The sequence below is a fragment of the Rhinolophus sinicus genome, chromosome 6 (genome assembly GCF_057876585.1).
Source record: "Rhinolophus sinicus isolate RSI-liver-muscle chromosome 6, RSI-T2T, whole genome shotgun sequence".
Taxonomy (NCBI): Eukaryota; Metazoa; Chordata; class Mammalia; order Chiroptera; family Rhinolophidae; genus Rhinolophus; species Rhinolophus sinicus.
The window spans coordinates 22,960,166-22,987,076 of record NC_142506.1 but is presented as its reverse complement, the minus strand read 5'-3'; the positions used below and the strand labels follow the sequence as shown (position 1 = coordinate 22,987,076).

At 36.2% G+C, this 26,911-nt stretch overlaps 1 protein-coding gene and 1 long non-coding RNA gene across 2 annotated transcripts; one reads left to right on the top strand and one right to left on the bottom strand.

The window, feature by feature from the left end:
• On the bottom strand, positions 1–7,765 carry LOC148757840 (uncharacterized). The gene is made up of 3 exons (XR_016021508.1): positions 7,568–7,765; positions 3,629–3,785; positions 1–3,213 (listed from the first exon to the last, which is right to left on the bottom strand). It is a non-coding gene; the product is annotated as an uncharacterized LOC148757840 (long non-coding RNA).
• On the top strand, positions 7,202–26,911 carry EBAG9 (estrogen receptor binding site associated antigen 9). Its single transcript, XM_019750645.3, has 7 exons — positions 7,202–7,428; positions 13,754–13,851; positions 17,164–17,242; positions 18,012–18,170; positions 19,302–19,409; positions 23,228–23,319; positions 26,374–26,911. Exons 2-7 carry the CDS (start codon positions 13,769–13,771, stop codon positions 26,492–26,494), a joined length of 642 nt encoding a protein of 213 aa, XP_019606204.1. The 5' UTR covers positions 7,202–7,428; positions 13,754–13,768; the 3' UTR covers positions 26,495–26,911.

Here is a 26,911-nt window from a genome sequence, read left to right as displayed (position 1 = left end):
ACATAGCCTTCATTCACAAGCTGGCTGCTTTTTTTTTTTTTTTTAATCATGTTTCTCTGAATAATGCTTTGTTATAAATTCATGTCTAGATTTTTAAAAACACTTTTTAATATAAAGTAGTTATTGAACAGGTCATAAAAATACTTTGGGTGTTCGTACTGTTCTATCCAGGACCTGAAAAATTCGTAAAGTAAATATAATGTTTCCATTTTGGTCAATGTCAGGGACACAGAAAAAGGAAGTAATGTTTTCCTGTATTTCTGATAAGTAAAATGTTTGTATCTTGTACTACTGTCTCTACTCTTTTCAAAGCTCTATCACCTTCTCATCATTGCAATGACTTTTTTCCAAGAGATTAGAAAAATTGTATTCATCATCACAAATTGGATTACATATTACAAATTCTGATCAAAAGTAATAATATTAAAGTGTTTTTAGTAGTACTACAAACTATCATATGTACTTGAAGATAAAACCTAATAGTAAACTGGTAAGCATACACTAAAATTTACTGTTTAAAACAACACTGTTTAGAAAATTCACATCATGTTTTCCTGGGTATGAAGTGAAAGGGACACACAAATAGCTACATATCATTCTCATTTAACAAACACATTAAATATTCCCCAGGCTTTGAATGAGTCATCCATCAGAAGGCTACCAAATCTTATACTATTTTTAAAAAGTGATGCAGGAGACAGTATAATTGCTTTATAGAACAAAATACAGTGGTCCATCCTCTTTTACCTCTTCTCTATTTTATCCCAGAGTGCTATCTAAACAACAACCACTACTCGCTACTACTACTAGTAGTAGTAACAATAAAATAAGATACAGATTTACCACATGCTTGCTAAGTGTCAGACACTATGCTGAGTGTTCTATGTGGATTCTTTTCTTACAATAACGCAATGAACTTATCCCTTTTTCCAAATGAGTAAACTTGAAACCTAAAGAGATTAAATAAAATGCCCTAGTTCACAGTTTCTGATGGTAAATCTGGGATTCAAACCCAATCTAACGCCAGAGCCCAAGCTCCATTTTATTGCCTCCCACTTTCCTCAAGCATGGAAAAGTTGTTTCATCATGAAGAGAGCTTTTAGTAAAACATATGTATATCCACATTCCTATTCAAATGCTAGGTTTATACTTTACCACCTCTATGCCCTCAGGCAAGTTCATAGTTTCTCTTATTCTCAGTTCCTTCACCTATAAAACGTGGGGAGTATCTACCATGCAGTGTGGTATTTGAGGACCGATGTAGCATATACCCAGCACCTTACACAGTGCCTAACAGGTAGGTGGCAGGTTCTCAGTAAATGGCGGCCACTCTCACTATTTTTATGACCGTAAGTTTGCCCATGTTACATCAGTCACTGGTCCAATAAACCACCGAACTTCTTATTGCACCAGAACAACGCCTAGCGTATAACAAACACTATGTGAGTGTTAATTATTAGCATCTTCGGCTGGGCACAGAGCCACTTAGAAGAGAAGACTATTTCCCAGCTTCTCTTGCAGTGAGGAGTGACTAACTTCTGTGCAGTGAGTTACGGGGGAAAAAACAAACAAAAAACAACAACAAAAAAACAGATACTCTTGAGGCATATTCTAGGAACTTTCCGTACAAGATGGCTATCATACACCCCTTTGTCCTTTCTTCAGCCTTTCCTGTTTTTCTGCTGCATGGAGCAAGATGCCTCCTTGGACCAGGACAAAGGCCAGCACCTGTGGGGATGGTGCAGAGAGCTCGGCTGAAAGGAATTTGGGTCTCTGACAATGTCGTGTACCGTACCAGCCCTTGCTCTTCCAGGGTTTCAGTGTTACTTGGTGGGGATCCTAATTGATAATTCTCCCACTTTCATCAGATGTCTGAGCTGGCAAAATTATTCCTTCCTATAGCTGGAGGTGGGCAGGGACAATGCCAGGGTAAGAAAAGAGTTTAAAAGACCACATCCTTTGAAGTCATTACCTGTATCCTCCAAAACAGAAATGCTTAAACATTGACCTGAATCCATTATGTATTTGGTTTGGGAAATCGGTGTGAAACAGTTGGAATGTCACACTTCCATGCTCATCATTGGGCAGTTTCAGCTTCCTCAGTCTGGTACCAGCTGGCAAGAAAAGTCCAGTCTCCAGTGACAGAAACATTAAGATGCATTCCCTAACTCACCTTCCCAGAAAGTAGTTGCAGACACACTGTATAAGACCAAAAAAGAAAGGGGCCTACCCTGTAGGGGTTACAGTAGGTATTTACGGCAGTCAGACCAACTACAAACCTCTCGCCACCTTATGTGCAGGCCCTAATACATTATTCTAGTTACTATGATCAGACGATTCTAAAATTGGAAAGCTTCTTATGAGAACATGTTCTTCCATTAAATCTGTTTACCCATGACATGCTGGGTTATTAGAGAAGTTCCTTTAGGTTAGGGATGTGTGTTCTTTTGACTTCTTTAACATGCTTAGCACACACTGTGCCCATGGCAAGTGTTGAATAAATTGTCTAAATAAACAAATAGACAGCATGATGAAACTTTTCCTCTACTAGATTTCTGAGATAAAGAAATCCTTCCAAAATATTACAGAATTGCACCGTATCCTGATTTACTGACTTAACATTTCAAATAACAGTGTACTATGTAATTCATACCCAGTTATAGACCAACTAGTTATGGTTGCTATGGTAATGGGCTCAGTGCCTATAAACAGAAAAAATGATTCCTTTTGGGCAAGGTATTTATGAGTGTGTATGGCTACATAGCAAGAGTATTTTCCTTTGGTTGTTATATAGAGTAATTTATGTAGTTATGCAGATGATCCTTTATACATACAAGTTCTCCCTAGGAAGAGAGAAAATGACATATTTTTATGCTGAAAATTTCTAGTATGATTATAACATCGATTTAATTCTCACTTAGAAAGGATTTAATTTCAAATAAAAACACAGCAAGAAGTATGTATTTCATGAGGAGGAGGTGAGTTAATTCTCACTGTATGAAATGTACAGTGTACACAAACACCTTTAACAAGAATTGCTGGTATCGCTGATATTTTAAAGGGCCAGAGGTGGTCAGAGCGGGGTCCAGGAGCAGCAGTTCAAAATGATGAGTTTAAAAACCAACAATGAAGACATGTATCCTCCCAAGTAAGTTTGAATTGACGGACAATGGCAAATCTCTATTTTGAACGGGACTGTTTCCATGAAGAAATCTGTGATTTAAAAAATATTTATATTAATCATACAGCAAAGGACCAAGCTGATTTAGAGGGAGGGGAAAAAAATACAAAATACTAGTTAGGACATCGTTATGATAATCCCAGTGTGCTAAAATGATGGCCACACAGAAGAAAGAATGGATGAAACTTGACAACAGATACTGCTGAGAAAAATATCCCACGAGTAGTGAGAAAAAGCATGGAGAGGGAGGGATAGGGTTGTAGGAGCTTTCCTTCTAACAGGTGCTTTTTCCCCTATGTCTTTAAAGCAAAGGGGGGGGGGGGCAAAAGAGGTGGCGGATGTACTCAGAGTGTAGCTTCAACGCTTAGTGTTCCCTCCTCTTTTCCCTTTTATAATGTGTTACTAACAAATACGTCTATTTCTGATTGCTGATGAGAGAAAAGTCACCTGTTTTCCATGGAAGCACTAGTCCCAGTTGTAGCTCAAAGAAGATTCTGGACTTGAAGTGATAAACTTGTACAGCTGAAAGCTTTCAGTGATTCTATTGCTTTGTTTCCAAGATATTTCCAGATGCATTATGCCACTTACTCTGTAAAATAAATCCCTAAGGACAGAATTATTAACCAAATTTTGCAGATGAGAAAACTGAGACTCAGATTTGTTCAAGGTAAAAACCACAATGGCCACCATGCTGTAGCTGAATGGATCAGGCTTCCATTGCTGGTTCAGTGTTGTTTTACTTTATTTTTAAGTTTTCAACACACATAACAAGATAGATCGTGTCATTAGCTGTTGTTTTATACTTGCTGTATGAATCTCAACACACTTATCCTTAGAAATAATAAATGGCCTTAGATTGCCAGACCTGCTCACATCATTTACTTAACTCATAACATAGCTGAAATATATTAGAGCTCTAATAACAATGTGGACATTAGCCAAAAAATATGACATTGCTGGATCTCAGGACTGGAACATAGAAGTGAAGGGTTTACTCCTTTTTTCATTTGAATTCATTTCTAGTAAAAGACACATTCCTCCATTCCTATCCAGGCCTCTTCCAAAGGGACTTGGTTAACTCTAAATTGTTCTAATCTTGGGTCTTCCTGTATTTAGCAATAAAATTTACTACTAATTAAAGACATGTTGTAGTAATAATGATGATGAAAAATATTTAAATGCTTTATGGAAAGTTAATTTTCTTTTAATAGAAAATAAATGAAAAAGTTGCTTCAGAATTTTTGGTATCTCCATTAAACAACTGACCCTAACTATTAAATGGTGATTATGAATATTAAAAAGAAATAACTTTCCAGAATATTAAAATACATTATATTGAAAGCAAGCAAAATTCTCTGGAATTAAAAAGATCAATAAAGCAAGCCACTAAAATTATCATCAGATAATCCTTTGTCCTTTGTTTTCAAACGTATCTGTTCAAAACTGTCACTCAATGAGCTGCAAGGCTTTGTTTTGCTTGATCAAGAACTATGACTTTATGCTCTGTATTCAACTGTGAACAGCTGCTCATTAATAAAAAGCCTTTAATGTCCTTTAATGTCAGAACAGCAGGTCTAAAATTGTGGCTGAGATAAAAACCCTCCCTTAAGTGAAAAGCCAGGGAACTGGGTTGGGGGAGATCTGGAAGCACTAGGCTGTGTTTGCAAGGTCAGCCCTACCTCCAGGGAAGGGATGGGATGTCAGTTGACAGATAGTTAGTATTCAGACCCAGCTGGAGAACTCAGAACAAGGAGGCCTATACGGGCTTTGAACTGGGAAAGTGAGTGGTGGGTTGGAAGCTGATAGAATGAATAAATCGAGAATGAATAAATCAAGCTGGCAGTTGGGGATTGGGTGGAGGCAAGTCAGATTCCTTAAAGTGGGCAACATAGTCTTCACACAGAGCAGACAGAATCAACTATACTCCTTGAGGTAGAGGCGAACCAGAAAGAAATTTTTCATATATTAAGTTCTATCCCTTCTGCTCCTCCCACTTGACATTTGGTAGTCCCCCACCCTCACCCCACCAAGCCTTGGGCAGAGGATTGCAAATTGCAGAGGACAACCGCCCAAGAGGTGGTCCCCAAGCAAGATCCCATATTATTGGCACCTATGATTCCCCCAATTAGGGGATTACTACTCAACAACTAGATAAAGATGATTTTAAAATACAGTGGTACTTCGGTTTTCGAACGTAATCCATTCCAGAAGTCCGTTCGAGTTCTGAAATGTTTGAAAACCGAGGTGTGGTTTCCCCATAGAAAGTAATGTAAAATGGATTACTCCGTTCCAGACCTTTAAAATCAACCCCTAAAACTACAAATTTAGCATGAATTTTACTATCTAATGATACCATAGACCCATAAAATTTACGGCATTCATAAACTGAAATGTTCGTCAATGGAGACGTTCAAAAACCAAGGTACCTCTGTATTCTTTTATGGGTATTTTAAAACTAAACTTTAAGTGTACAATCTTTAGCACGTGTTCTCTTTGTTTTGTTATTGTGTTGGGAAACAAGTTGTTTCTGGAAAAGTACATACCTTTTGTTTTATTTCACTTTGAGTTGGCACATTAAATAAAACTGAAGAATAAAACTGTATCATAGAGGTATAATAAATAATTTGAAGCAAAGATACAAGTCTCTAAGGAAAAACATGTTTAATGTTAGGATGTAGGCTATTTTGTATTATTGGATTCGTTTTGGAAATTCATTTTGAATATTTGGAATTTAGGCAGTAGAAGAGATTAAAGTTAGTGTGTTTAAGGGGCTGCAAACGGTTTAGTGGACTCAGGAAGGTGTAGTAACTGGGAATGCTACTGTAATATGAGGTAGTGTTAGTAGAAGAGGCGGTAACAGCTCTTATCTGTGAATGTTTGCTCTGTGCTAGGCTCTGCCCTGAGAGCTTAGCAAGCCTTAGCTATTCCGTGAAGCAGGAACTATTATGGCCATTTTACTGATAAGGAAACTGAAGTTTAGAGATAAAATAACTTATCCAAAGTTATACAGAACATTTCAGACCAAGAGTCATAAACATTCCCCTTTTTTCCCCTCTCTTGGGGATAAACAAGCTAAATTATGAACAGAAATGGTACAGACTGGAGCGGGATAAGGATGCGGGTTCTAGAAAGTTAAATGGGTAGGTGGGTGCTATTCAGGGTGACAGAACAAAGGTAGTTAAAAAAAAAAAGTAGAAAAGGAAAAAGGCTGGTTGGGGAACATTTGGAAGATCTGCTTTTAGTCCATGACCATAAAAACTTTTGACTTCCCTCAACAGTTGCTTTGTCAACAGCGGAGCAGATAGTCTTCTGAGGGCTCCTAGCTCACAATACCAAAGGACCCTAGTCTTTTAATAGCACACAAGGATAAAAAAGAAAAAAAGAATCAGGCTTCAAAGAGAACCATAGAAAAAAAGAACACCTTAGTTTGGGAGACCGGCTAGCCCAGGCTGCAGGCTAAGAACAAATGCAGGGACACGGTGAAGTGCCACTTTTTAACTTTCCGTTAAAGCCAATTCAATAAAAAATTAATTGGAGGAGATTAAGTCCTAAATTAAACTGTGTTTCGCACCCCTTAGGTGGCAGAAGGATTGAGATCGGGCCTACCCACATTCAAATCATCCCGAGACAGCGGGGGCTCCCTCAGTTTTTGCAATCTAAACACTACTTTCCCTTGGTCCCAAGTGGTAGGGGGATTCTGTGGGTGGAGCGTTAAGTGGCATGGTTGGAGCGAAGGCGCTCTTTATAGAAAGCTGGGCCACACGGAACCAACCCACGTGCTCCCCGACCGAACAGTCCTTACTGCCAGCAACAGTCACAAAACACCCACCCGAGACCAAGCCTCCGCCGCAGCCGCGCCAGGCGCTGCTCGCCCCGCCCCCTAGCCCTCATTGGCTCTCAGCCCGTACGCCCGACCCGAAGTCTCTCGCCTATTGGGCCAGGCAGGACATGGGGCGGGGTGCGGAAGTGAGGGCCTGGAGACAACCGAGAGCCGCGTTCAAGTAGGCCGAAGGGGGAGGAGCGGGGGCAGGGTTTCCAGAAGAGGGGGAGGCCATGGCAGCTGCGCGGCGGCAACGGCGGCTGCGACGGAGCGCGCGCCCGGCTTTGAATGAGCGGGGCTGGGACTGAACGGGCCGAGCGCGAGCTCGAAGAAGCGACCGGCTGCGCGCGTGCGCGCGCCTCGTGTGCGCGCGTGGTCCGCAGCAGCTCGGAGCCTCAGTCCGGCTGGCGGGGAGGGGGAGGGGCAGGTGAGTGTGTGCGGCTCGCGCGCGCCCGCGATGGGCTTCCCTCCCCCACCCCTACCCTGATCCCAACCCCGGCCTTGGGGTGTCATCTACCCTCCTCTGGTCAGCCCTCGTCTTCGCCCTGCACTTCCCGCCCTCTCACCTTCCTTTTTGCCCCTCCAGATGATTTTCCCCCCATGGTCGACTGCCATTCTGGGATACTGTTTCCGGGTCAGGGTGACCTCGGGGGTGAGGGAGTGGTGATTGGGAGGGGGACCCCGGCGTGCTGCCCTCACCGTGGTGTGCTCACCCGTGGGAGATCGGCCCGCGGGCCGCTGGCCGGAAAAACCCTGAAACCCCGTATTCGCCCTCCGCAGGGAAATTAGCCCGACCTTTCTGCCTTTCCTCTACGGACCTTGCTCCTTCCCAGACAGATTTTTCCAAAACCCAAATCCCAGCCCACGCAGCACACACTTCCAGTAATTTAGAGCGTTTCACAAAACGCCGTGCTCATAGCATCGGATTGGGTAACCTGAAAACGCTCTTGTTGTTTTTCTCATCTGTACAGTGGGTATGATCTTGTTTTTCATCAGCGAATTTCAGATGGGTAATCTTACGTTGTAAAGCATTTTAGCAATGAAACTCCTTCCTTTTGAGTCGTTCTGGAGACTACTCTGCCTTTGCGAGAGTCTTAGTGGTGTCACACATTTGAGGGCCTGACTTGGAGTTGCCAGAATGGCACAGTGTTCGACACAGAATCGCTGTCACATTCTACCTCTAGTCCCCCTTCTCTTACTACTGCCGAACTTTGGTTTTTGAAATTTGAGTGAGGGTACGTAAATTTTATTTTGGAATCTTGTGATAGTCCTTATTTTACTCCAGAGAGTTTTTCGAATTTTGGTATTAAAAAATTCGAAATGTATAGAAATACAGAAATTGATGACTTTTTTACTCCAGTGTGTACTAACACAGATTTTGGCTTGGCTTGTTTAACAAATTGTAATACAGTGGTTCTACTGAAAGGATCTCCCCAGAAGTTTACATGGAATTACTGGGAGGAAAGATAACATTTACTCTTTCAGTTTCTAATGTAGAATTCTTTTTTAAAATTGAAGGTGAATCTCTTTCGCTTGGCATAGCTGAGGTGTTATTCCTATTGATTTCCTAGAGATGTCATTTCTCCAAAAGCCCTGAAGATTGGTTGCTTCAAGGTTCTGAAACTTATTCTGCTGTATTTTAAGTTTTTGTGTTTTCCTAGTAATTTTTAAGGACATTTAATTAGGTTATGTGAGCATTTCTCAGTTCTAGAAAGTAGAAGCAACCAAAGTACAAATTAGCCTAAGATACATGCTTATCAAGTTGATGATCTGAGGGCATTTTAAAAATCATAGAAGCAATGAGTATAAAATTAAAGGTTTTTCAAATGGGATGTGATGTGGGGAGAGACTGAGCTTAGGGGTCAATCTCTAAATCCTGGGTGAGTGAATCTGAGCTTCACTGTCAGCCTCATCTGTTAAAAGGGAATAGTGAAACTTACCTCCTTGGTTTGTTCTTAAGATTCCAATGAGTCCATAGAACATACATTGTGTTGAATTATGTCTTGAACATATTGAATGCTCAAGGGATGTTAATTTCCCTTCATTCAACAGATATTTGAATCACCTACTACTGTGTGCTTGGCATTAGCTAAGACCTAGAAATTCTAAACTGAGCAAGACTGATGGGAGCCCTGTCTCCATCATCCCTTGCCTGTCACTAGCTGGTGACAATTGAGCAGTGAACACGGTTTCTCTGTACTTGGTCAGTAGTGTTTCCTATCATCCATAGTAGAATCTGTTACATAGTAGGTGCTAAATAAACATACATACATACACATACATATACTGGGGGTACCAAAAAAATGTATACACATGACATATTCCTCTTTAACAGTATATATTATTACAATTTTATTAGTCTTTTTCTTTCTTAAAATGTGTATACTTTTTTTGGCACCCTCTGTATACACACACACACACATACACACACACATATGTATATATTCATTGAATTAAATTGGAACATTAAATAATAAATATGGGTCCGAAAGAATATTCCTGCCTGCAAATCAGTGTAATTGATAAAACCAAGTGTTGCTTGCTAGGTAACTTGACTGCATTTACCCCATTTCAGTGCCACTGGTTGAAAAATTAATCTTGGAAATTATAATGTCATCACTGAATTACTAAGAATATTATTAGTGAGGTATTCTTGGCTTTTGAAGTAAACAGACCTAGGTTTGAATCTAAGTCATTGGGTGTGGGAACATGGAAATGTGCTTACTCTCTGCTTCAATTCTTTGAAATGAGAACAATAATATTTGTCTCATAAGATGGTTTTATGTATTGAGTGAGATAATATTTAGATAATGCGTGGCACACAATAGCCGGGCAGTGAATATTGGTTCCTCTCATAAAAGCAAATTTTCCTTAAAGTGAGAAAATTCGTAATTGCTAGGGAGAGAATTCTATTCTGTTGTCAATAAGAGTTCTACTTCTGTTTTTCTGATAGAACATTTTGTCTCCAGTTATCATTGAGTCATTCAAGTTAGAAAAAGTGATCATGGTTGCCAAGACTGTATATGAAATTTATTCTCCACTCTTCATTCATGTACAGCAGTCCCCCCTTATCCACAGGGGATACTTTTCAAGACCCATAATGGGATTCCTAAAACCATGCGATAGTACTGAACTCTATATATACAATGCTTTTTCCTGTATGTAAATACATATGGTAAAGTTTAATTTATAAATTAGACACAGTAGAAATTAATAATGACTAATAACAAAATAGAAGTTATAACAATATACTGTAATAAAAGTTAAGTGAATGTGGCAGTATTAAGTCAAATAAGGGCTTCTTGAACAAAAGCACTTCCATACCAGAACAGTCGATCTGATAACCAAGATGGCTACTAAGTGACTAACAGGCAGTGGTATAGCATATACAGTGTGGATACGCTAGAAAAGAGGATGATTCATGTCCAGGGTGGGATGGAATGAGGGGCACAAAGATTTCATTATGCTACTCACAACGGTGTGCAATTCCAAACTTATGAGTTATTTTTCTCTGTAATTTTCCATTTAATATTGGTAATATCAGTTACTGTGGGTAACTGAAACTGGAAAGTAAAGCCATAGATAAGGGGAGACTACTGTATATCCTGAGACCCAGTCTTCTCTCCAGTCCTTAAATATTAATGGAAGTTGGCTTTTCAGAAAGAGTTACATATAATCAATACAAGATGATGGTATTAATGACTTCTTTTAAGATTCTATTTAGAATCTGAAAACTTTCCTAAGTGATATAATATTGCTAAAAAATGTCTTACTGGTAGCATAGGTTGTTTTAAATAGATTTTTGAGCTATACTGATGTATGATAAACTGCACATATTTAAAATGTACAATCTGCTCAGTTTTGATGAAGACGTACATACCTATGTACCATCACCATAAACAAAATAGCAAGTGTATCCATTAGTTCCAAAAATTCACTCATGCCTCTTGTAATCCCCACCTTTCCCTACCCCATTCCCAAGGCCCCACTGACCTACTATCTGTCAGTATAGATTTGTTTGTATTTTGTAGAGCTTTTAAAAATATATGGACTCATACAGTATACTTTTTTGTCTAACTTCTTTCATTTGGCATAATTTGAAATATAGCCATGCTATTGCTTACTGTAGTAGTTCAAGTCCTTTTTATTGCTGAGTAGTAGTCTGCTGTCTGTTTATACCTGTTCATGTATATTTGGGTTGTTTCCAGTGTGGAGCTATTAAAAATAAAGCTGTTCAAGTATAACAAGTTTTGTATGGGTATATGTTTACATTTATCTAAGGTAAATTCCTAGGAGTAAAATGGCTGGGTCATACTGTACATGTTTGTTTAACTTCGTAAGAAACCACCGTTTTCCAAAATGGCTATACCATTTCACGTCCCCACTACCGGTGTTTGGAAGTTATAGTTGCTCTACATCCTCACTGGTACTTAGTATGGTCATTATCTTTAATTTGAACCATTCTAGTAGGTGTGTAATGGTTTTTAACTGTGGTTTTAATTTGCATTTCTCTGATTAATGATGTTGACCATCATTTTATGTATTTCTTTACCATTGTACAGAGGGTGCCAAAAAAATGTATACACATTTTAAGAAAGGGAAAAACTATTAAAATTATAATACTCAATATATACAGATAACAAAAGATGAATACAAGTCATGTGTATACATTTTTTTGGCACCCTCAGTATATCTTCTTTGGTGAAGTGTCTGTTCAGATCCTTTGCCCATTTTTAATTAGGTTATTTTCTTACTGAGTTTTGAGAGATTCTTACGTATTCTGGAAACAAGTCATTTATCAGTTATATGCTTTGCAAAAATTTTCTCTAAATATGTGGCTTGTCTTTTCTTTTAACTGTTTTTGAGTTGTAAAAGTTTTTAATTTTGATGAAGCTTAATTTATCAGTTTTTCTTTTACGGATTGTGCTTCTGGTATTTTTAGGTATTGTCATACATAAAAAACTCTTTGCCTAACCCAGGTTCACAAAGATTTTGTCCTTTTTTTTTTTTTCCTAGAAGTTTTATAGTTTTAGGTTTTTCATTTAGGTCTCTGATCCATTTTGAGTCTTTTTTGTAAGTGGTATGAGATACGGATTAAAGTTTTTCTTTTTTTGCATATGGATATCTAATTTTTCCAGCGCTATTTGTCAAAAAGACTGTCCTTTCTCCACTGAACTGCCTTCACATCTTTGTCAAGTTTCAACTGCCTGTATGTATGTAGGTCTATTTCTGTACTGCCATTGATTTGTCAATCTTACCTCCAGTACTATGCCATTTTGATCACCGTAGCTTTATAACAAGTCTTGAACTGAGATAGTATTAGCCCTTCTATTTTGTTCTTTTTCAACGTTAGTTTGTCTGTTACAGGTCTTTTGAATTTCCATATAAATTTTAGAATTAGCTTGTCAAGTTTTAGAGGGAAAAAGCCTACTGAGATTTTGATTGAGATTGCATTGACTCTATAGTTCAATTTAGGGAGACTTGATATTGTAACAATATTGAGTTGTTGAGCCCTGAAAGATCTCTTTAAATTAATTCAGGTCTTTTAAATTTCAGCAGTGTTTTATAGTTTTCAGTATACAAGGCTTTCATCAGATCTGTCTCTAAGTATATCATTATTTTTTTTGTGCTCTTATAAATGTTTCTTTAAATTTCAATTTATGATTGTTGCTAACATATAAAAATACAGTTGATTGTAGAGTACATTGAATTTTCAACGTAAACAAACAGTTTTACTTCCTTTCTGATCTGCATGCCTTTGATTTCCTTTTCTTGATTACACTGCCCAGAATCTCCACTAACTACAATATTGAATAGAAGGGTCAAAGCAGACATGCTTGTGTTGTTCATAATCTTAGGTGGGAAATGTCCTGTTTTTCACCATTAAGTCTTGTGTTACTATAGGTTTTTCATAGATGTTCTTGATCAGATTGAGAAAGTTCCCTACTATTCCTAGTTGGTTGTGAGTTTTATCAGGGATAGATTTGGGGTTTTGTCAAGTCCTTTTTCTGTCTCTACTAAGATGAGTATAGGGTTTTTCTTTTTTTTGACTTGTTAATATAGTGGATTACATTTGGTGAAGTCTTTAGGGTTTTCTATATGTAATATCATGTCGTCTGTAAATAACGTGAGTTTTACTTTTTCCTTTCTGATTTAGATGAGTTTTATTTCTTTTGTCTGATTACTATGGCTAGGGCTTTGAATACTACCGTATTTCTCCAAAAATAAGACCTAGCTGGACCATCAGCTCTAATGCATCTTCTGGAGCAAAAATTAATATCAGACCTGGTATTATACCCAGTATTATATTATATTATATTTTATTTTATTTTATTTTATTATATTATACCTGGTCTTATATTAAAAAAAGACTGGGTCTTATATTAATTTTTGCTCCAAAAGATGCATTAGAGCTGATGGTCCGGCTGTGTCTTATTTTCGGGGAAACACAATATGTTCATTCAGCCCTCAGTTGTCTTCGCAGGAATAATTGTTGTCTATATACATGTATATTTGAGTGTGCTCATGGGAGAGGGTGAGTTCAGTGTCCTCCTATGCCCCTGCCATGTTGGACCTCCATGATTTACATTTTAATTTTAAGTTTACTGTTATATTTGTGATTTATAAAGAAAAGCAAAAAAAAAAATGTCTGATTTTCACAGCTTATCGTAGGACTTTTCAACTTGACTTCAGAACAGGAGTATAGCTTATAAAATCAACTTAATGTATTTATTTTTATGTTTTTTCCACAGGTGTTGATTCCCACCATGGCTATCACACAGTTTCGGTTATTTAAAGTTTGTACCTGTTTAGCAACAATATTCTCATTCCTAAAGAAATTAATATGCAGGTAAACAAATATTATGTTCACACTGACATGTTTGTCTTCTTTTTAGTTTTTGATACCTTCATAACTATAAAACAGCAGGACAGACTATATTTAAACTAAATATCTTGATTGCACTATTCATTCGCTAACCTCTAGTATTTTTTAAATATTTTTTTCTCTACTTCAGACCTAGAAAGTAGAGATTCAGTTCTATTTGTTCTTTCAAATTCTTACATCTTCCATTAAAATAACATTTTTGGTAATATAGAATTTCAGAAATAAACCAACTTTCATTATTATAATCATTAGAGAGTTTTTATGTGCATAATTGTTTCATTATCAGAATGTTTTAAGATGGTTAAGCGGAATTAGGCATAGATATTTCTTTATAGACTACAATACGAATGTTATTTTTATATTTTGAAAAAATTTAACAGAGAAACCCCAAACAAAATAATTTTTCATTTTTTTTATTTTTATTTTTTAATCTCTTAAATAATATTCCAGAATGCCAGGTAGCCCAGGGCAAATAGGTCATTCTACTTCAGTAAGTCACCTAGAGACTGAAATTCCTTCTTTTTTGTCACACTTCCATACCCGAGAGTTCTACTGTTCCTAAACTGTGGGAAGGCACTTCGGGGCTTTGTATTAAACTCACAGGAGTGCTATAGGATATTTTTAATTTTCCAGCAAAACGCAGTGAATGTGATAGTCAACGTCTTATAAATGCTGCTCGAGGTAATTTACATTTGCAACATCAGATCCGGCAGTATTACTTTTGATGATGTTCTTGAATGTTTGAGATAGGTTTTAGTTTACTCCTGTTTTGGGGTAGCCTGTCTTTGCAAAGGCTAGGATTTTAGTTTGCAATTAAAAGCAAGTACTAAACTAAAATTAATATGGAACAGAAAATGAGGGTAGTGGTATCCAATCTGATTGGAGGGCTTGAGAAGCTGTACAGTCTCCAACAGCATGCACATTCCATTAGTAACTAATTGGGGTTACTTAAGAATGAAAAAAAACACATTTTTTTCTTTAAATCTATATGTATTGTTTTTTCACATGACTACTAACCAGTTAGGACATGCATAGTATGACATTGTTTGGGCCTAACTTCTTAATGGAACTGTTGAGTATTACTTTTGACCTAGGAGTTCTGTGAAAAAGTACTGACACATTACCTGTAGGGCGAAGTAAAAGAGGAATTTGAGGGCAGTCAGCTCTCTTTTTAGTGGACGTGATTTAGAAGTTGCCCAGAACAATTCTGGTGTCAGCTTACTGTCCGTAGCTTAGTCATATGGCCATCTAGCTGCAAGGGAGGCTAGGAAATGTATTCTATGGCAAAATGGCCATTTTACAGCTACTAAAACTCACAGGATTAAATGGCATTTAATTTATTGATAGAAATAGAGTGGTCTGGAATTTAAAAAAGGCAGTCCAGGATATGGCAATGAGAATGAGTGGAGATTGCGGGGGAAGGAGAGGTCAAGAAAGAAATGGAAAATTTAGGTGATTGTTGAAATCTTCCAATAAGACAGGATTTGGGAAATAGGAACAAAGTGAACTAAGTGCTCAAAATCATTCAGAGCATGAGGACAATGCCCAGAAATTCTCTAGGTAAAACAGGATAAGAATGGATATTATTGCCAGAGGGCCAGAGGTTAAAAGTTGTTGTGAGCACACAATGTGATATATAGATGATGTATTATAAAAATATACGCTTGAAACCTATGTACTTTTACTAGCCATTGTAACTTAAAAATTTTTTAATGTTAATTACAGGTGTTTTTCTCTCTCTTTTTTTTAAACTGGGGAATAGTGGGGAACAGTGTTTCTCCAGGGCCCATCAGCTCCAAGTCGTCGTCCTCCAATCTAGTTATGGAGGGCGCAGCTCATCTCCACGTCCAGTCTCTGTTTTCAATCTTTAGTTGCAGGGGCACAGCCCACCATCCCATGCAGGAATTGAACCGGCAACCTTGTTGTTGAGAGCTCGTGCTCTAACCAGGTGAGCCATGTGGCCACCCCTCCGGAAGCTCAGCGGCAGCTCATTGTCTTCAATCTAGTTGTGGAGAGCTCAGCTCACTGGCCCATGTGGGAATAGAACCAGCAACCCTGTTGTTCAGAGCTCGCGCTCTAACCAACTGACCCATCCGGCTGCCCTGTTTTTCTCTTTGAATCTGTATTTTCTAAAACTTCTATTGAATATAGATTTCTTTTAGTATAAAAAATTGCATTTGACTTTAAAAATATTAAGGACGTTTGTGTTGTCACATGAATTTCTATTGTTAATTTAAATATATTTAGGGTTAATTGTACAAATTCAGTTATTAAGAAAATTGAAGCTGTTTTTAGAATAAGCTTTTCTTAAATGTCAGAAGGAACACAGATCAAGTATTCTAAAATACCAGGATTATATTGTGAATTTAGTAGTTGACTATTACTTTTCTATCTATTGTTTAAGCAAATAAAGTATGATTTCTAATCTTGTAATAAAAATAGCTGACTTTACCAATTAGCTCTAAGTAGATGCTTTATAGATTATTTGTAGTTAAGCAAGTGACTGATCATTTATAATAGCTACTCTTTTTTAATGTCTTGTTATATAGCATGCACTAATGTCTAGCTGTTTTACACATGTCACTTAATTAAATCCTTACAACAAACTTACAAAAGTAGGTTTGAGTACCCACTTTTTAGAGATAAGGATATTGAGGTTGAGAGGTTAGGTAATCCCAATTAGACTCATAATTAATAGAAATAACATTGAAAACGATGGTTTACGCAGGTTCCATAGCCCATGCTTTTAACAACAGAGTTATAATACCTATCTTGTTTAAAAGAACACTTTTCTTACTAATCCTTAAAACTTTTACCAGTTATTGTTTAGTTCAGTACAATGATTTTCAAACTTTTTATTAGTTTAATAGGTAATCTTACCAAGAAACCAAATATATAGAACAAACAAAAGCAAAGCCACCCTAACAGCATAGGTGTCCCAAACCTTCACCTACAGAACTCACAGTCCTCTAAGAAGCATTGTTTGAAACCATTTTGCATTTTTGTTTTTGACTTTATATTACTCCTGAGTTTCTCTGATTTTGAGTATGAAGCCAAAAAGCAGGTATATTGTCTGTTCCAAGATTCGAAAAACATTTAAAAGATAACCTGATACGTGCCTTTTCATTTCTTATCTAATGAGCAACTGTTAATTATTAAAATAAATAATTCTAAAGTTGATAAGGATCTTCTTTCATAAGCCTTAAGTTACTGTCCATAGTGCTTTTTTGCTTCTTTTGGTAGTTCTTAAAATAAACTATTTCATTTTTCTTTCAGATCTGGCAGAGGACGGAAGTTAAGTGGAGACCAAATAACTTTGCCAACCACAGTAGATTATTCGTCAGTTCCTAAACAGGTGATTTTTTAAAAAAAGTTTGAATACGTATTCCAGAACCATATTTTTCAAACAGGATTTCAGATCATTGACGTGTCACAAAATTAATTTGGTAGTCAAGGTCTGAACTTTTATTCTTACATAATTTTATTCTAAAATTTTTATTTGGTTCTCTATTTTATTTTCTGTTTTTTTGCTGAAGTTTTCTTTTTCCTTTTGGTTTCCAGAGTATTTGCTGCTGCTTGTTGGAACACTTTTATAATAATTATTTTAAAATCTTTGTCAGATAGTGCCAACATTTTTGTCACTTTGGGGTTGGCGTCTACTGATGGACTTTTTCCATTTGAGTTGAGATTTCTTGATTCTTTGTGAGCTAATAATTTCAGAGACATTTTGAAGATGTTTGAGACCCTCATCTTATTTAAATCCTATTAAGATTGTTGATATTCTTTATTTTATCAGGCAATCAACCTGGTTAGGCTTAGGTTGCAAGTTCCAAACCTGCTTCTGTGAGCTGTAGTTCTAAAGTCAGTTCAATTTTCAAAGCATTTATTTTGTTCTGTTTTTTTTTAATGGATAGAGCAGAATGTCTAAATCATAGTAAAAGTATTTTTTTAAACCTTTGATCCAGTTTTGTGATCCATTATGTGATATAAAATTGGTATTTTCCTATTGGTCAAAAAAGTTTGAAAACTAATGTTTTAGACAGCTCGTTTTTCTAATAAATGGTGAATGAGATGTTAATGAGGTTCTACCTTTATGACTGACAATATTGATCGATTAAATTTAGACAGATGTTGAAGAGTGGACTTCCTGGGATGAAGATGCACCAACAAGTGTAAAGATTGAAGGAGGGAATGGGAATGTGGCAGCACAACAAGATGCTTTGGAACAACTGGAACCTGACTATTTTAAGGACATGACACCAACTATAAGGAAAACTCAGAAAGTATGTTCGAGATTTGTGCTGTTAGAGATTAAACTATTAAAATGATTTTCCTATGGCTGTAGTTAAAATTAGTATAAAATTAGTATAATTAGTATTTATAAGAAAGCCTATTTCTAATGATTAGTTTGTTGTGTCTGTCATGTTAAAATTGAAGTTAATGTGTTCAAGTGACCTAGACATACATCTAGTAATTTGTACCCCTTTTAAAATTATATCTAAGCATTTATTGAAATTCTATATGTCAGAGTCTAGACTCCAGTGTCTGCTGTGGAGACTAAGCTGAATAAGATATAGTTTTAAACTTCACAGAGTTCACAGTTCAGTGATGTCTACAAACTGATAAGTGCATTCCATTGTTTGTAACCATTATAACTGATGCAAGTCTCATTATAAAATGAGGCCATTATTGTTCCACACTTCTCTAATAGGGCTTCTCAGCCTCTTCTACCTTTCACCCAGTTGCAGCTGTACATTTAGTTTTACATTAAGGCTAATAACATTTGCATTCTGTAATCATAATTGTTTTTGTTGAGTTGTCCAAAAGTCCCAATGCCGAAAAGCATTAAATTGTGTACTTTTTAAGGAGTTTAACTGAGTTTCTTAGTAGATGAATACCTTTTATTGTAGAAATATATTGCTGTTCTTAATAGGACTCAGTAAGTTATGATAGTACCTTAATAATTAATTAGAATGAAAATGCTTTTAAGCTACAAAAGTAACACTACCGGCTTGAAAGAGTTAATATATTGATAGATATCCACATGCTTGGGAGCTGGTTATACTTTTTGTTGGACATGGTACACGTTCTTATTTAATACTGTGACTAAAAGCGCCTAATTACATTTTGGGGGTCTAGGGAAAGTAGGGGGAAAGGAAGGAGGAAGAGGAAAATTTATTAGTTTTTTAAAAGTGAAATTCAGTTTGCTTGGTACAAAACTGATTTGTGTGACAATTGCTTGGGAATTTTGGTACTTTTTACGGCCCCCCAAAAAATTTATATTTGTAAATTTTAAAAGAATCGTAGAGCATATTTTAAATAATTATAAAATGCTTCAGTCAGTTAATTATTTTGTCTATTTTTATAGTGATGTGTAAAATATTTCTACAATTCTATTTCATTTACTCTTGCAGATCATTATTAAGAAGAGAGAACCATTAAATTTTGGCATCCCAGATGGTAGCACAGGTTTCTCTAGTAGATTAGCAGCTACACAAGATATGCCTTTTATTCATCAATCGGTAAGTATGTTAATGATATCTAGGCAAGGGCTTGATTTTTTCCTGTTTTCTTTAAAGAAGAAGAAAAAAAATCAAAGTTGAACATAGTATTTGTATTTTTGTGACTTTGAAGTAGGTTTAATACATTGAGAGATTGTAAATTACATCAGACACCAGCATCAGAGTCCCATTGTACACGTGAAAGAGACAAAATGTTATTTAAAAATATGACCACTAAAATTTAACCTTGGTTTCCTACTAGATATATTTACAATTTAAGTGTGATTTGACTTAAAATCGGTTTCACTTAAATGATACACCTTTAAAGACAAAAGTAGTGAGAAAAGTATGTAACTGGTTCTCCACCTTGGAAGTATATCAGAATCACCTTTGAACTTTTTAAAACACCAGTGTCCAGATTCCTCTCCAGACCTGTGCTTAAACATGCTTTGATTGATTAATTATTGATTAATTGATTACATGAGTCATCTATTGTTGTATAACAGCCTCATACTTGGTGGCTTAAAATAATAAACATTTTTTATCTCATACTGTTGCTGTGAATCAGGAATCCAGGGGTGAGTTAAACTGGGTGGTTCTGGCTCAGGGTTTCTAATGAGTTTCCAGACGAGTCATCAGACAGTTGTCATCTGAAAGCTTGACTGGAATTGGAGGATTCATTTCAAAGGGGGCCACTCACCTTACTGGCAAATTAATGCCTGTTTGCGGGAAGCCTCATTTTGTTGCCACAGACTTCTCCATAGGGCTGTTTGAGCTTCCTTATAACAACAATAACTGCTGACTTTCCCAGAACTAGTGATTCCTGAGAAAAAGAACATGCCAGGGGGAAGTCACAATGCTTATTTATGACTTAATCTTATAAGTGACACACTGTCACCTCCACATTATTTTATTCATTGTAAGCAAGTCATTAAATCCAGCCAATATGCAAGGGGAGAGGAAGTAAGCTCCAACTCTGCAAGGAAGGCAAAGAATTTGCAGACATAGTTTTAAACCACTACATCTGTCTATTTGTCTATTATATTTGTTTGTTTAAACTGCACAGGTGCTCCTGAGGCCCCCTCTCTAAGGCACCCATGTTTATACACGTTTTTAATTCATTGATCAAAAACTATTCCTACTAATGCCAGACTCTGCTTTGCTGGGTGCTAGTAATGTAGTGGAAAGTAAGCAGGGTCCTGGCCTCAGAAGAACACACTCTTGTGTGGGAGGCACAATATTAAACAAATGACCATACAGATGAATATTATAAAATTTGATAACTCCTTTGCGGTTACATGGTGTTCTGAAAGCATAACAACACTATAGATATTTCTCTAAAAGAGCATAGCATCAGAATGCATAATTTTTTATTTTTTATTTCTAAATTCTAAACATTTCATATATGTATGCTCCATATTGGTAGTCATTCAGACCTCAGTGAATTAGTACATGTATTTTGCCTAACTGTAATTATGTTATTATAGCACTAGTATACCTAATTATGAAATTGTAAATATATAACCATTTACAGAGTTGGGAAGGGGTAAATAGGGTATGTGGAGAATGTCTCCACTGCTTTTTCCACATATTTTCCTCCCAAGCAGACAAAAGAAAGGGGCATTGCCTAGGAGAGAAGGGCAACCTACTGTATCTACTTTGTTCTCTCCAAAAATATCTTACCACCCATTCCACAAATTAGGTTCTTCTTTTAAATTGCACATACTATATTTTTTCCCCCTGGAATTTATAATTTTTATTGTTGTGATAATTCTCTGCACTAAGGATGTTAACTTTTTTCTGTCATCTTTTACTATTTTTGGTTTGTTGTTGGCATTTATAATTTGGTTTGGATGTTTTTGAAGGGCAGATGTATTTGTTTTTTATGTAGCAAATCTATCAATCTTATCCTTTACAACTTCCTCTTTTTTTTTTTTTTTGGCAAAGAATTTTGATTTTATTTTAATGACAATGGGAAGCTAGTTAATGGCCTTTAACATTTTTTTTACATTTTATTTTGAAATAATTTTAGCTTAACAGAAGAGTCGCAAAGATAGCACAGACAGTTCCTGTATACCCTTCATCCAGCTTCCTCTTCCATTAACATCTTATATTACCATGGTGTATTTGTCAAAACTAGGAAATAAATACTGGTGTCATATTATTAACTAAACTATAAACTGAATAAATGAGCCAAGTAACTAGAAATAGTCTCAGAGATGTAGAGGAAAAACTGATGTTTGCTAGATGGGAGAGGGGTGGGGATGAGGGAGAAGGGGAGGGGACTAGAAAGCACAAATTGGTTCTACAGTATTGCCACGGGGATATGAAAAATAGTTTGGGGAATATAATCAATAATGTAAAAATTTTGTAGAGTGTCAGATGGGCACATGTCTTATTAGGGAAACCACTTCATAGACAGTGTAGCTATTTGACCACTGCGCTGTATACCTGAAGCTGAAGGTGAATAATATTGTATGTCAACTATAATTTAACACATATATAGTCATGGGATACAACTTCCTCTTTTTTACTTAGAAGGCCATCTCTACTAAAGGATCAGATATCATTCCTTTTTGTGGTCTTCAGTAGTTTCACCTTTTTATATCTAAATGTTTATACAGTGAAAGTCAAACACCTCAGTGGAAAAATGGTTAAATACGAAATAGATACAATCTGCTAACATGAAAAAAAGTTTGACCTTGTTAGCTCTCAAATTCAAAGTAAAATAACAAGATACCATTTTTAAATCTTAACAAATTAGCAAAGATCGAAAAGAAGGCTGTTACCAGTTTTGTCAAAGGTACAAGGAAACAAGACTTCCACCTATGGTCGGGAGGAAAGTTGGTACAATTTTTCAAGACAGTCACTTGTATTTTGTTTCAGTGGCTTTAAAAATCTTTCTTTTCTTTGACTTAGCAAGTCTACTTTTTAGAAATTATATTAAAGGGATAATTAGAAATACTTAAAAAAATTTTTTTTTAACAGCATGGTATCACATTTATGGTTAGGAGAGGAAAATTCAACACATTTCATTTTTAGGTATAAGTGTTCAAAAAATGTATAATAAATCTATTCCCAGATTGGTGCCAGTTATTTTATTCACACGATCATGCCCATGTCTAATTAAACATTCCAAAATGAGCATTTTCACTGGTTTGCGGAAGAAAAAAAGGAAACTTTTAGAGGTTTGGCCTGGGGAATAGTGGAAGGTAGTGGCCTGTCTGATGGTATCAGGTAGGTAGGACAAGCGAAAGAAGCACAATATAGAAGTGCTTTGATAAAGAGTGAAATTTGCCTGATTTATCATTTTTGCTTGGGACCCAGACAGTAAGTGCCACTGAAAAATCTATAAATTATGCTGAAATGAAGATGACTGTGCTAGTGTGGAAACTTCAGTCCTTCCATTCATCTCCAGCAGAGAGTAGTCCAGTCAGGTATCTCTAATTCAGTCTTCTCTTTCCCCCAGCCCTGCCTGCTACTGAAAAGAGGGAGAAATAGAAAAAAGAAATGTTCTATTCTTGGCCATTCCAAACTAAAGTGGGAAAAAGGAAGAACAGTTGATATAAAAGGAGTGTTCTTTAAAACATAAAATAGGAAGAAAGCTAGATTGCCAAGGACTGTTGAGTACCTAAAGGCATGCGTCACGGGAAGCCTCTCAGTTCTAGGCACTCCAGGTGCCAAATCGTTTGGGCCTTCTATAAGACGTGGTGAGGAAGAGGAGACACACAGTGGGGCCAAGGGCTGAGTTACGTTTTAAAAAATGCTCTTCCTGACTACTGAGTGGTAGAGAAAGGATGGCTCTTTATTATTGTCACTTTTTTTTTTTTTAATTGTAGTCTGAATTAGGTGACTTAGATACCTGGCAGGAAAATACCAATGCATGGGAAGAAGAAGAAGATGCGGCCTGGCAAGCAGAAGAAGTCCTCAGGTATTTGAGTGATATTCATATTGCAACCTGAGTAGAAGAGCTAGATTTGTGGCGTTTAAGGTCAAGAAAGTTATTCTGCGAAATGTTATATTTCTCTTGATTCTCATTTGAACTTTAGATAATATAGATATTATTTTTGTATTTCAGACTACATGTGCCCTTTAATATGATTAAAACGTCACAGAAACCAGTAATGTAAAGCATTATAGAAACAAAAGAATGATAATTTTATTAAAGGCAAATGAGATCTTTTACATATGTATATTGCACTATATGCTCTATATGCTCTTCATTCTCTGTGAAATGTTCTTATGTCTTGAAATGTCTTACTATGAATGTGAGCCACCCCTATGTATTCCTATAGGTCAGAAATTATATCTTTATTCTTGTTTTCCCATGGTCTAGCATAGTGCCCAGCCCTGCAAATTTGAATGAAAATAACTTATATAGCATTCTACATTTACATGTGTATCTCAGTTGATGCACTTGAAAGCCCTATGAAGTAGATAACGTAAGTTAGATACTACCCATTCTACAGAAAAGAAAGTATTGTTCCGGGGTTTTCAAGTTTGTTTTCCTTGGTTGTTATGGTCTTATTTCTTTGGTTTTTTGAGCAATAAACTTAATTCTTGCTACTGCTGAATTAGGTCAAAGAGTAAAAAGAAAATTTACTTTAACCAAATTTGTGACACTATCATCATTAATTAAAACTCAGATATTTAAATGTATCTAAATTACTTTTGCATTTTTACATGCTACTTTTTTAAAGACAATACAAATAGCCTACTTTTGCATTTTTAAATATGAAATAGCAAAATACAGCTATACAAATTTTTTGTATTTTAAAAGATTGTTTTTATAATAGGGATAGAAAATGAATTACCATTTATCCGACTATCTTACCAAAACAACTGATTTCATTTTCGTATTTCCCTTTCCTCTCTGTCAATAAATTACGATACCTTGAAAAACCAGCAGAGGGTGCAGTTAAATAACTGGGAGTCATAGCTAACTTTCTATTTTGGTCTTGTCCTTCCTTTCTCTAGCACTTTTTTTTTTTTCCTTAAAATAGGATGGGGTCATATTTTAAAAGTCAGTAAAATTGTGAGATTTAAAATATTTAATTCCTATTTAATTATTATTCAGTATAAAGGAAATATTTTAAAAATTCTAAATGACAACATTTATGTTGGATAAATCATCAAAAAGATAAGTCGTCTATTTTTTTTACTCTATATTTTGATAAATCAGGTATTGAAGTCTGAGTATTTTAGATCATTTTGGGGCTTCTAGTAATAATGATTGTGTCATTAACCACAAGGATAAAGAAAAGTGCTGTTCATTTTGAATCTATCAGCCTTAACGATAGCGGTTTAGAGTATATGAGTTCACAAGTATCTGAACATTCACCATGCAAAACCTTCTCTTTTCCATCATATCCTCTTATATGCTGAACAAAATAAGACCAACAACCCAAACTGAAGTGTTTTACATGATACGACAGCTTGGGAGAGGGAGGCGAGCCTATTAGTAATAGACATGCTTCATGTCACAGATTGCAAAAGCAGAGCCAGAGACATGGAGTTTCCATACATTATTACTGCCCCAGAAGAACACTGAGAAATTGAAATGTGTATCCATACTCCATGTCCTCTCACTCAGCCTGTTTCCCGTCTTAATCCTACCACTTCTATGATCAGTATTGTTAAGGAAGATTTTGGTACGTTAGGAATTCCAGGCATGTATCTGGGCAGGGGCAATACATTTTCTCTAAATAATCTCTAAGTTTCCTCTTGTGCCAGCAACATTAATTGTTGATGTTTATATTTCAGCTAGTAACCAGATCAAAGCCTAATTACCTTATTTGTTTGTAACCTACCCAGCCTTTTGTAATTCTTTTCCCATCCCCCGTTAGGCTGGCATTTTGACTTGACTAGAGCAGATGATCAGTTTTGCTTACAAGTCAGCAGAGCTAGTGAAAAGTAGATTTTTAAAAACTATACTTTTGGAATTTTAGTTAATTGGTGGTGATGGTCAAAATGTTGCCTAAAATAAGTCTCTACTTTCTGGAACTTTGGTCGTTCATGACTGCTTACATACTCCCATTTATAAGTATGGTTGAGATTTGTATATACATTTCTCTCACTGTAGTCAGTTGTCCCATATATAGGTAATCCACACTAGATTTTCCTGTATATAATCTAGTGGTGCCTATGCCATGCCTAGCTGTGATCTACAGCTTCCTTCCTCAACCTTGCATGCTTCGTAACTTACTTTCTCATGCCCTATACCTTCAGATCCAGGACCAACTTCTGTTTCTGTCCTTGGTCCTATTTCATCACCCTGCACCTACTCCCACTCCCCACACAAATCAATCGATAAAGACCAAGAGCTTTAGTGATTCTAGGGCAGTGGAGTTAGGGAGGGGCTAGGGAGCAGGTAAGTATTTCATAATGTGTATGTACTTAGTAAACACCCGCCATTCTGCCCCTCATCAGGATTGCTGCTCAAAGGTCATTCCTTAGATTTCTAGCTTCTAGTTGGAAGGCATGTCTTAAATTTCCTTTTTTTTTTTTTTTTTTTTTGCGCAATTTGTTCTTCACATCCTTAGCTGACTATTTTTTAATTATTATAATAAAAGGAGATTTAATCCTCAATATCAGGCTTTTCTGAGAGAAATCAAAAGGAAGCTGTGGTCCAATGGAAGTAGTGTTTTAGTAGAAATAATCTGAAGAAGAGGGAGCAGGTGATGTGGCTTCTTATCCTTGTACTTCATCTTGACTTTGGACAAGTCACTTAACCTTTGTGCCTCATTTTACTTATTTGTAAAATAGAGATAATACCTCTTTTATCTTGCAAGTCATGTTCTAAGGATTAAAAGAAATACTGTTTTTGAAAATCTTTGAAGTTTTCAAAGCAGTGAAAAGAGTGAAGACTTTTTATTTACCTTTGATGATGGTGAAAAAGCACTGCTGTTTCTTTCTGAAATGTATTTGATATTTTACTTGTGTGATATTTTCTAAAAGTAAAAATAACATGTACATTTCTTTTTAGGCAGCAGAAGATAGCTGACAGAGAAAAGAGAGCAGCAGAACAACAAAGAAAGAAAATGGAAAAGGAAGCTCAGCGACTAATGAAGAAGGAACAAAACAAAATTGGTGTGAAACTTTCATAACAAGTGTTCTTCAAATGTCATAGTGCCAGTAGGAGAAATACGAGCTCCACACCCAAGCAACATTTGTATGGATCTCAAGAGTATTTTCACAGAATGCAAACACACTGCTTGATTGTAATGCATTCTTCAGGCCTTTCAGGACACCAGGATTCTGTCAAAGTACCTTGAACTTTTAGGGATTGAGACTCAAAAGAACAAAAAAGACTTAGGAGACAATATTTTCTTCAACATGCTCCAACATAAGATAATTGTTTTCTGTAGAGAAATTATTACAAATGGACTATACCGGTACCTCTTCAAGCTATTGTTTCTAGCTAAATAAATGGATATAAATAATTTTATGGTGGGAAAGAACTCTGCTGTCTATAATGCTTTCTTTCAATGTTCATGATGATAAAATAAATAATTTTGAATATT